This window comes from Motacilla alba, chromosome 1 (genome assembly GCF_015832195.1).
Source record: "Motacilla alba alba isolate MOTALB_02 chromosome 1, Motacilla_alba_V1.0_pri, whole genome shotgun sequence".
In the NCBI taxonomy this organism is placed as follows: domain Eukaryota; kingdom Metazoa; phylum Chordata; class Aves; order Passeriformes; family Motacillidae; genus Motacilla; species Motacilla alba.
In genome coordinates this window covers 108,928,864-108,939,681 of record NC_052016.1, presented here as the reverse complement: position 1 = coordinate 108,939,681, position 10,818 = coordinate 108,928,864, and the positions used below count along the sequence as shown (strand labels likewise).

At 41.9% G+C, this 10,818-nt stretch overlaps 1 protein-coding gene across 1 annotated transcript in view; it reads right to left on the bottom strand.

Moving 5' to 3' along the window:
• PPEF1 (protein phosphatase with EF-hand domain 1) overlaps positions 1–10,818 on the bottom strand; it is a 38,827-nt gene that overhangs the window by 5,602 nt on the left and 22,407 nt on the right. The window contains exons 8-16 of the mRNA XM_038134175.1: positions 10,148–10,314; positions 8,601–8,637; positions 7,975–8,124; positions 5,578–5,778; positions 4,093–4,278; positions 3,328–3,470; positions 2,590–2,696; positions 1,163–1,326; positions 232–316 (exon numbers count right to left, since the gene is read on the bottom strand). Of these exons, the coding sequence (XP_037990103.1) occupies positions 232–316; positions 1,163–1,326; positions 2,590–2,696; positions 3,328–3,470; positions 4,093–4,278; positions 5,578–5,778; positions 7,975–8,124; positions 8,601–8,637; positions 10,148–10,314 (1,240 nt within the window). The remainder of the gene's footprint in view (positions 1–231; positions 317–1,162; positions 1,327–2,589; positions 2,697–3,327; positions 3,471–4,092; positions 4,279–5,577; positions 5,779–7,974; positions 8,125–8,600; positions 8,638–10,147; positions 10,315–10,818) is intronic.

The following is a 10,818-nucleotide window of genomic DNA, read 5'->3' as shown; positions in this document are numbered from 1 at the left end:
GTGAAGCCAATACTGGAGCTGGGGTATGTGAGAATTGTTTCTTGTTAGGCTCTGTGCACTGTCCCTTAAATGATTGCAGCCTGACTCCTTAAAGTAGTTTCCCCTAAACTGGAGAAATGATAGGACCTCTGGTTCCTCTATATTTAGAAGCCTTAAGGAGGAAACACAGTGGGGAAAAGATAATTGGTATAGGCTCCCTAGAGCTGACACAGTGAAGTCACCTGGACTTACCTGAGTGATCCTTGTCAATGATGTTAAAGATGATCTCCAGATCCTTCCTGTATCTGCACAGTGTTTCTGCCAAAGCTGGCTGAGCCTGGTTTTGAAATCACATACAAGAAGCTATTCAGACCTTGGTTTGAGTTAATCTAACCAACAGAATATCTACTATCCAATTTCCATTTTCCCAGTTTAACTTGTCAAATGCAAAAAACCAAATCTTCATGCTTGAGTTCTCTGGAATGATACTTCTGTGTCTTACCCTGAGGAATAATCAGATAAAACCCATCACTTTCAGATGGCAGGGCAAGGGGGAAAGGGAGCTCTTCACACCTCCTACCTGCAGTAATTATTTGTGGAAATAATCTTGGATAATCTAGGGAAGGTGGTGTAGACCATGCATTCATACAAAGCAGTCACTCTACAGATGTGAATGGATCCTGCTGTTTAGGAAAATTATGGTGATACCTCTGTTCCAAAGCACTGTGCAACATTTGGTAACAACTGGGCTCTGCAGAAGTGACCTCAGATACCATTATCTACATCTAAAAGTCCATCTATAAATGTGACTTCCTCCCACAGGGGCCTGAACTGCCTCTGGAGCTTGTTTGAAAAGCTCATTTCAAAGAGTAAGGGTTGAGTGCTCTGGGCAGGATTTGTCACATCTCCTCAGCTCCGTTATCTAAACGCCCTCCAGAGCCAAGAGAAAGTAAGAAGCAGTTCTAGCATATGATTCATCCAACCTATTTTAAGCATCTACCTTAGCAGGGAATGATGATTTGTACCCTAGCAGTGCTCATTTTCCTCCAGTGACTATAAAAGGAAGCTCAGCAACTAGTTCAGCTGTAGATTTCTACTTGTTGGGCCAAACAACTGTCTTGTGCTTCAATTTGCACCAAAAGTTTTTCCTCCAAGAATTGCAAGGAGGTGTTTTCCTCTTTACCTCTTTTATAGGTTGACCCATTTTCAAATCATAAAAACATGACATGAAGTCAACTTCTCCATCTGGGTTCATCTGTGCTAACTGAGACCGCAGCATCCTCCAGGGCAGTTCCAGCTGTAGGACAGACTCCATCGCTGCAGCCCAGTCATTGACAGAAATCCTGCCTGCCAGAAGGGGGCAGGTCATGGTTAAAAGTACAGGACACAGCACACATCAGTCACCAGCACAAAGGGTTACAAAACACAAGGATTTTCTCTGAGCCCTGGGATAAAAGCCCTCATAACAACGGAGCAGTGGGGTTGGACTAGGCATTTCCACAGGTCCCCTTCAGCCACGAAGCTGTGATGCTGTTTTGATGTTCAGCATGTTTTAACACCTTTTGAGAAAGCCAGATTATGCCATGAAGAGTACTTCAGGTTTCAGCTGAGCTGGAATTAGAGTGACATGTGGCTGAAAACTCAACCACACAGAGATATGTGAAACAGCTGTTCAGTGGCCAAAGAAACAACATCGTGTTATTGAGTGTCGCAATACGACACGAAATGACGATATGGACACTGCTGCTCTGCAGGTGAACAAAAAAGAGGGACCTTTATTTTCTGACTCCAACATTTATAGTTTTCTAAAAGTGACAGTGGATTGGAGGGTGACAGTGCCACCTCTCCAATGACACTGGACAGACCAAGAGTCCATCAATTCTCTCCTCCTCCATGAAAGAATGCAAAATATAAGTTATTTACAGAATTGTGTATGAGAAAGTTTGTTACAAGAATGTAAACATCAGAAGGCTTAGCAAAGTCTTAAAAAATCAGGGTGACAATTGAGTACCCTTGTAAGGACACTGTCAAGTGAGAAGCCATCACAAGGAAAAGTTGCATTTGTGGCAGAAATCAACTTCTTGCTTCTACATAAAAGGTTCATCTATTAACTTAGCACTGACTTTTCTTCAGCTGAAGGGTGAGTGTGTGTCTGCTAGAGGCACAGGCAGGCAACTTCCTCAGATACTTACAAAACTCAGAAGGAGATCCATTCCACATCTCCCCACCTGAGACCCCAGTTCCCTGTCTGACGCATTCTGAAGACAGTCCTACATGAAGGTGGTGGTGACCTTTGAGCTTCTGGGTCTGGATTTCCCTGCCCAAACTCTCTACCCAACAGCAAACATAACTTCTTTATTTGCCCATGCCTATCAGTTTTCTTTTTCCTCTTTCAACCTTCATCCCCTCAAGCTGTTTGGGCTAAGTCCTTCCCAACGCCTATCTTCCTCTGTGGTCATGAAAAACAAGGTCAATCAGCCTCTGCTGCCCTCAGCCTGACACTGAGGCAGGCAGGCAGGACACCTCTCCATGGGGCTTGTCCCCTCTGCCTCCCACACAAATGGAAGCTGTTTTCCCTGTGGTGACAACTGGACAGAGAGGAAATAGTACCTGTGCCATTGACGTCGTATTGAGCAAAAGCACTGATGAGTTCAGACCTGTGCGCATAAATCTTCTCTCGTAAGGACTTCAGGGCAGATGATTCAATTGTACCTACCCTAGGAGGGAAAAAAAGCAGCAGATTATTAAAGGATTAAAATCCTCTTGCATGTTATGCTTTTCAACACTCATTATAAAATTCTTATATCCTTTAACATGCAGTCTGTTTAGGGTCTAGTATGTTTAAGTAGGATGACCCAAAACACACAACATTCAGCAGGGGGAAACCCCAAACCAAACCAAACCAACAGCGCTCCAGAAGAATAAACTGAATTTATGAGATAATTGAGTCTATGCAGGTAATTCTACACTGCTTTTCTTTAGTAATCTGACCACACCACTAGGCATGGCAAAGCTGTCATGATAAACTTTTGAGACTCAGTTTGTGACAGGATTTGTCCAGATTAACACTGCCACCTTAAAGCAGACAGGTGCAGGCCATTCATGAGTCCCTGACAATTGTCTCTTCTAACTGCTTACCTCACCTGAAACACCTTTGGGTGTTTCTCAGGAAACCAAGTTAAGCAGCCAGAACATGTTTTGTCTACTGTATTAATTTTTAAATTGTAAAAAAGAAAACCGGTGAGAATCAAGGAAAATGGATGCCTATTCAGTGAAGCTCCAGACTTGTGGCAGGTACACTCACTGTGAGGGGAGTGCATGCTCACTGCATGCAACACACAGCTTTACCTCTCCCGGAGCTTCTGCCTGCGCGTGAACTTGCTGACCTGGTACTGCACAAACCGAGGGGTGAGCTCAGGATTCAGCTTGATGTAAGCACCCCGGTTGCTGCCCTCTTCGTAATAGTTAGAGGCAGAGAATATGGTGATAACCTGACAGAGGAAACAAAGAAACTTCATTGGCCAGAACAGCTCTTCTTGACACTTATTTCTGAAACTGATCTGAGAAAAAAATTCCAGGTTACAAAATTCTGTGTCTACATATAAAACCGTGTCATTCACCAAATTGCTCTTGCCTTTTGAGTCAGAGCTCTGGGCCTTTATTTTTGACCTGTCAGACTTCAGAGAGCAGTGAGATATAACATGCTGTTTAAGAGAAACCTCTTTCTAAGAGAGACCTGGTTTTCAGGATTCTTGTTGGCCTCCCAATACAGCATGTTAGAAAGCAGGGCCAGAATCAGTAAGTTAAAGGCTTCTAGAGCCATAGAGCATGTCTTGAACTGCATTTACACGCAACTCTTGTTGGGGATTTTGTTGATGTCCATTTGTTTTCATGTAAGTAATAAACTGGTCTTCACTCCCTAAAGATGTAAAGAATTTTGTTACTCATAACTCAGTAATTTGTTGTGACATCTATCTAGAACAAAGTTCCTCCAAACCCAGTTTAACAGTGTGACTCTCTTTTTTAAAAATAAATTTTGCAGAAAAAATCTTCTTCTGTGGATGTTCCTGTGAAATTCACAGGAGAATTCTACTTTTCATGGAAGCATCTTACCTTCCCATCATGACTGATCTCATAACCTTCTGGCTTAAATTCATGAGACCTGATGAGCATCTTCAGATTGTATCTCTCAAACAGCTTGGCAGTGACATCAGGACCAAAGTAACAGCCTCCTCCTCGACACTTGTTTGGTGTACAGCCATTTTGGCTTCTTGGATCACTCCACAGAATGTCAAGGATCTATAAATAGCAAACTCAAGCAAGTGAGGCCTGATAGCAGGGGAAGACTAACAGGGTATGGCTGTCTAAACTTGTGGCCACAGCAAAAGCCCCACAGTACAGGGAGAAAACACACAGGTCTTCAGGTTTTTCCTGCCTTTCAGGAGTATATTCTTTTGGGCTTGGACTTTTGTTCTACTTTTTAAGAAACATAAACTTTTTTGTTTCAGAAGAATAATAATTTCAGCAATGTACTTCCTTTCACAGCTGAGCTTTTCAGACTTGGGCAGGTACACTGGAAACATAACCTGGGCTAATTCAAAGAGAAAAAAAGCTGCCTTCTTCTCATGTCAGTAGGAGAGGCAATTTCTATTTCCCAGCACAAACTGGACAACCACATTGGTTAGTAGTTTTACCTTGGGAGTACCTGCTCTAACCATGACAAGAGTGGCTTTATTGTCTTCAGTTAGCTCACGTTTCAAACTGACATTTTACATATTAGCATTTTAGCAGGGTTCAGACATGAAGATGAATTATCATGGTTTAATTCTAGTCAGTAGCAAACATTATTCAAAATGTGCTTGTTTAAACTTTTCTGGGCAAGGTTTGCACTAACACATTCACTTCATGTTTGTGAGCGTGGCTTAGTGGATGCTTGATTAGCTGGGGGAGTGTCAGATTTGGGGGGAAAGGGGAGCCTTGCTTGTGCTCCTTATGTTAGTTTGTAGGTCAGATAGGTATCTTGGGAAATCAAATTTTCAGAGAAATGAAGCTTTCCAAATCGTCACAATTTATTAAATTGCAGTATAACAAAAGCTCTATATTTGCTGTGATATTCAAGATGAAATGAACAGCCAGAGGACAAAAACTTCCCACTTCTGAGTAATCTGTATGTCTCAGGAGCTGGGTGGCTTTTTTTGGGCTATATCAGCATTCAGCTGCCAAAAGCACAGCCAAAAAAAGGTGCTTTATCTCACCAACAATTGCAGTCTGACCTGTTTAAACCAACAAGCATTTCTGTACCAACAGATCCAACCACACGAGGGCAGGCAAACCCATGTCCTACTGAGCAGTTTCCTCCTCCTGATGGCTATGAAAAGAAAATACTGGGTGAATTTTACTTGCGAGGTAAAATTTTATTACCAAGTCTGCAAAAAGCATCCAAAAAAACCCTAATAGGTATCTAATACATTCCATAGAATGACTGTTTTCCTGTTAAGAGACAGCTGACTCAGACCCATGAACACACTGCTGGAACAGAACACCGGCTGAGTTTGTGCGGGAGGAGTTTGGTGTCAGCGAGTCTTTGGTTTCACCTACTTGTTTCCATTCCTTCAGGGCGGGGTCTGGAGGCAAATTTGAACCTGAAAGCTCAGTGGAGCCTGATGAGGAGATGTGTTGTGTCTTCCCTGCAACAGGCTGGCTGGCAACGTGTTTACTGGGTTTGGTCGTGGGAATTCTCTTCTTCACTTGGTCCTGTCTGTTTCTCACTGACTTTGGTGGCCGCATCAAAGATTTCAACTTAAAAAAAAAAAAAAAAAGTTACCATCACAACAACAAAAGTTGATACAGAGATGTTGGTTGAAAGGCACATCAGCTCATGTTTCCTGTACTCAGGAGAACTCCTTGAGAGTTTAACTCCCATAATGTCCTGATTTCTCAGGTTTCGGAGAAGCTGCAGGTATTTGGCACTTGCAGAAATTTTGCTTTATACCTATCAGTAACCAGGCTCTTCAGAGCTGCTTTCATGTTCTTGTCCAGACACACACACTCATTCCAAACACAGTAAATCTTAAGGTTTCACTATACAGCAAGTAGGGCCTGGGCTCAGGGAAGACACTTCAGTGCACAGCTTCCCTGGAAACAAAATATACATTCATACTGAATGGAAGGTGAAACTCCATTCACTTCTGCTCTGACACAGTACCATGCTGTTAGATTAATTTGGCTAAATTAAATGGAGTATCAGGAAGACAGCAGTGAAACTGATGGAATATTACACCTTATTGTACTGTTAAATCAAACTCCTCAAACAGGCACGGGCATTTGCTTTTCTGGAGTGGTACTATGGTTCCACGAATGATCTTTAACATGGTTTCTGTCCAGGGAATGACTTCTCATTTTAAATTCTCTCATAGTAGCTTATTTCTAGAAAAAAGCCAAAATAAACCCCAAAACCAAACCAACCAACCAACCCAAAAAACCCAAAGTAAAGCACAAAATCCCAAACCAAATAAAACCCACCCACCAATAAAACATATACAGTCAGCAGACCCCTGGATTTTACTTTTTAAGAAAGAAAAGGACTAATTCAAAACAAATGCACTACACAGGGTTATTCACCAGTGCACTGACCAGTATTTGAAACCTGTCAGCTGCCAGCTGTACCAATTAAAATACATCACTTGGCCTTGAGTGACACTGCCCTGGGTTGTGGCCCACACGTGTCTCATTAGCAACACTCTCCTGTGGCAGCTCCTTTGACCTGTTAATTCTGCATTTCACAGATCATGCATTTCACAGAAACATGCAGAGCTGAGCCCTGTGAAAGCATGGGCAGAGCTCAGCTCACGGTTAGGATGCCTCTGTCTGTAGTTAGGCACCCCGTTTTAGTGCACAGTGGTGCAGCCAATGGAGCCTGGACTCCAATGATCAGAAGTATCCATGCCCTTTCTCATACCTTAAAAAAAGAGACACAACTGACTGTCCTGCAAAGCATCTATTTCTGCTTTAGAAAATATCAGGATGACAAAAATAGCTCTAGATTCCATAGACATGGATGATGGGGTACACTAAGGTGCTCAAACATTGGTCTCCCGTGCCATCTGAGATGCTCTGTTATGGCTGGGAATTAGTGTGAGGGGGCAGACACGAATCTGTCCTAAAGGGACTGGTGGAGGGGACCTACAGAGAAGACTTTCTTCAGAGGCAGGCTAAGGCCAGAGGGGACATCCCTCGCCAGTGGGGCACTTGCTTGAACAGCACTCCAGCAGAGCTCCTGGATCTCCATTGACTATAAGGAGTCTCGGCACCCTGATCACGAGCAGATGTCTTGATTTAGTTGTTCAAATCGAGACCAAATCCCCCACCATTTTCAGCTGATTTGAAAGGTCTGTGTTTGCTCATCATTTCAGAAAAAAAAAACCATGAACATTTTTGTCTTCTAAATCCCTGAAAAGCAGTGGATTCTGTTTTATCAAGGCCAGTTCTTGAATTTTGATGGTTCTGGAAAGGCTCTCCCACATGTACAACGTTCAGCGGCTGCCAAGGGAGTGCCTCACGGGTGGAGAACTTCCCCCACACAACAGATGGCAGAAGCACAGTCCCAGGAAAAAAGGCAGTGCTGGAAATATGTGGCTACATTGATTTCTAAAGTGTTTAAAGGAAATGCCCAAGAATCAAGTAGTTTTCATGCTTTCTGGCTAATGCAAAATGTAAATGTGTCATCACTGCAGGAGGAGGCATCTAAAGAGGCTTTAGATATTTTAAGGTCAAAAGACCCATGTTATGAAGAGAGCCAGACAACTGGTTCTCAATACCTACTGCAACCTTCCTTCCTAAGCCCTGATTTTGAAGAAAAATTGGGCTACTATTTTTCTTACATGCCTTATACTCCTGCCATTTCCTCTCCTAATACAAATGACCCGATCCTAGCATTCGTACCACAAAATTTTTAAAAGAAGACAGAATTACCCTCACATGAATATGATCTCTTACCTTATTTCTCTCAAGTGCATTCAGGAAATCCAAATCTGTGGTGTCTGAAATCCCCCCATGTAGTATAAGCACTTTGCTATCAATTATAGTGGCAAGGGGAAGCCAGCTAAAAACATCTCGCAGAAGAGACAAAATCTGTTTCCAATGGTCCTGTAAAATATACTCTTACATTAGATCTTATTTCTGGCAGATTCTGTTGCTTCTAAGTTCAAGATTTTGCTGAAGCGTTTACTGAAGTAAACTGCTACAGTTTATATGAACAGTTTTATTCAGGTGACATCCTGAATTGCAACCCTGACAAACATGTTCCCACATTTACCTTAGGGGCATTTGATTGTCTCTGTAGTATTTAGTTTCTTCTTACATGTTCACCTCTTTTTTGTGTTCTTGATTGTTCTTATGGATGTTACTTATTTCATCCCATAGATCTCTGGGCGTCAGAGACTAGCACTTTAAATTGTTTTGTCAGTTCTTCCACTGATAGACCAAAATAATTTCACCTACATCACTAAAGCAATGCTCTGCTACACCTAAATAAACCGGTTTGACTTCTTCTTGTTTACATGGGTTTCATTTAACATGTGCAAGACTACCAAAAAATACAGGGGAAGGAGGAGGAATCTTACCTTGTACTTCTTCGAAACTTCTTTTGTGAATCCATATCTGAAAACAGGACAGCATCATGAACTGGTTTTCTGTATGCCCCTTCTGCATGGTCTCCTGTGCTATGGTGCTTTACTGGAGTTTTCTAGCCCCTTTTCTCATCTGCCATTCCATCTCACCTCAGCTGAAATTTGCTTTCCTCCTCTCTGTCTTGAGATTGAGTTAAACTCTTTTCTTGTGCATAACTGAGGTTGGGAACAGAATCCAGCCTAGTAATTATTAAGAGGCCTTTTTGCCAGCTCTACCTTTTAGATACCGGAGAAAAATTCCAAAGGAACCTGATGATGGGCAAAAATTCACACAAAACCTTCAGAAAGCTTTTGTCTTAAATATAATAGAATGGTTTGGGTTGGAAGGGGCCTTAAAGATCATCTCGTTCCAACCCCCTGCCATGGGCAAGGGACACCTTCCACTGGATCAGATTGCTCCGAGCTTCATCCAACTGTCATGTCTTTTCCCCCACAAGGGACAAGGATTTTGATACCAAATTCTTTTAACAGCAAGATATCCTTCATCAAGGGGCATATTCACAGCACTCAGCTTTCAAATTTACCAATGTGCAGCACTGCTAATCAAAATGCACAGCAAAGAGTGATAGACAGGAACATGTCTGTGCACTCCATCCCAGACTTAGTTAATATTTTCTGCTATTTTGGGGAGGAATTTTCCTACCTTGTAGATTAAGTAACTGATCTTGGTTATGTTAGTTGGTTTTTTGGGTGTTTTCAATTAAGTGCTGAAAAATCAACTATCATGTGAAACTGAATCTCTTTTGTGGATCATTAGTAGGACTTGCCTGTGGGCCTCTGATGTAGGTGCTAACATAGAGGCGTGTGTTAAAACAACAATACATCCTGTGTGCCACATCAAATGATCCAAGGGTTACCCGCCAGTCAGTCACCCAAAGGCTTTCTGGGGCAGTTTAGAATTGTAGGGAGGAGGACTGAGGAGTTCTCACATTTCTGAGATGCTTTTTGTCTCCAAGTCACACTTTTACTGCAGCTGGAGCCACTGGCTGTGCTCACTCCCTTGGCTGCACTGCACAGCTGAGTGCAAGTGTCTGTGCTAGAAAACAGGGTGTCAGCTTTCCTGCACTGACACCTCCAACTGATGAAGCTCCTCTGAGTAGAGGGTAGGATATTTGTGTTAAAGAACTGAAATCTTAGTTCAAAGTTGACTAAAATATCAGATTTCCCTAAATATGTGCTTTAACTAAAACATCATCCTTCCATCCATCCTTCCCCAATTCTGATACTCTGGAAGCTGCACGAAGCCCTCTGATTTCAATGGATTATGATCAGCTCAAAGACAGGACATGATTGCCATTCAAATGTCTGTGTGTATGAGGATGTTCCCTCCCCACACACACAATGAAAAGGCAAATCTCCACCTGACTGCTTAATAAAACATGATTTCTGTTTTAGGGTGTCACAGTGGCTAAAGTAGCATTCAAAAGCTGAAATATTTCTTGTGATAGGCCAGGTATTACCTGCCCCACCCCAAAATCTACCTCAGGTTCATGATGTAGTCTTCATGGTTTCCTCTATTCAAGTGTAAATCATTGGGATAGATAAGAAGAAATGCAAATAGGATTATAAGTATTTCCATAGAATTTTTCCCTCTGTCGACAAAGTCACCATTAAAGACATAGCGGTTTTGTTCTGAAGGCAGACCATTCTGCAGAAAGAAAAAAAAAGGGGGCATTTAGAGAGTCTGATATGCTACTGTAATAGAGGAAATAGCATTTAAATGAGATCCCATTGCCAGAAATTATGAAAAAAAAATCCTGCATAATACAGAGATCTAAAAAGCAGCATTTCTTTATTTCCACTGTTTCGAATAAAAACCTTCCTATCAGACAACCTGAGCCATTAGAGAAGAGAGGACCTCTCTGGCTGTTCTTACAATACAATCTCTAATCCTTTCCTCTGCCTATTAAATTAAATTGAAAGGGACTGAAAGGAACATCAGTCTTGCAGTAAAATATATGTTTTTGTTAATGCAACTGTTGCCAGGAAGTTACACACTTGCAAACAGAAGGGAGTCATTCAGTTTAAATGGAAGAGAAGAAATACATGAAAAATTATCTTCTGATGTAAGTTTGAATGGATTTCATATATTTACATTGTTTGCAGCATGTATTTCCAAAACTCCCGAGAAGGACTATAGTCCAGAGGATAT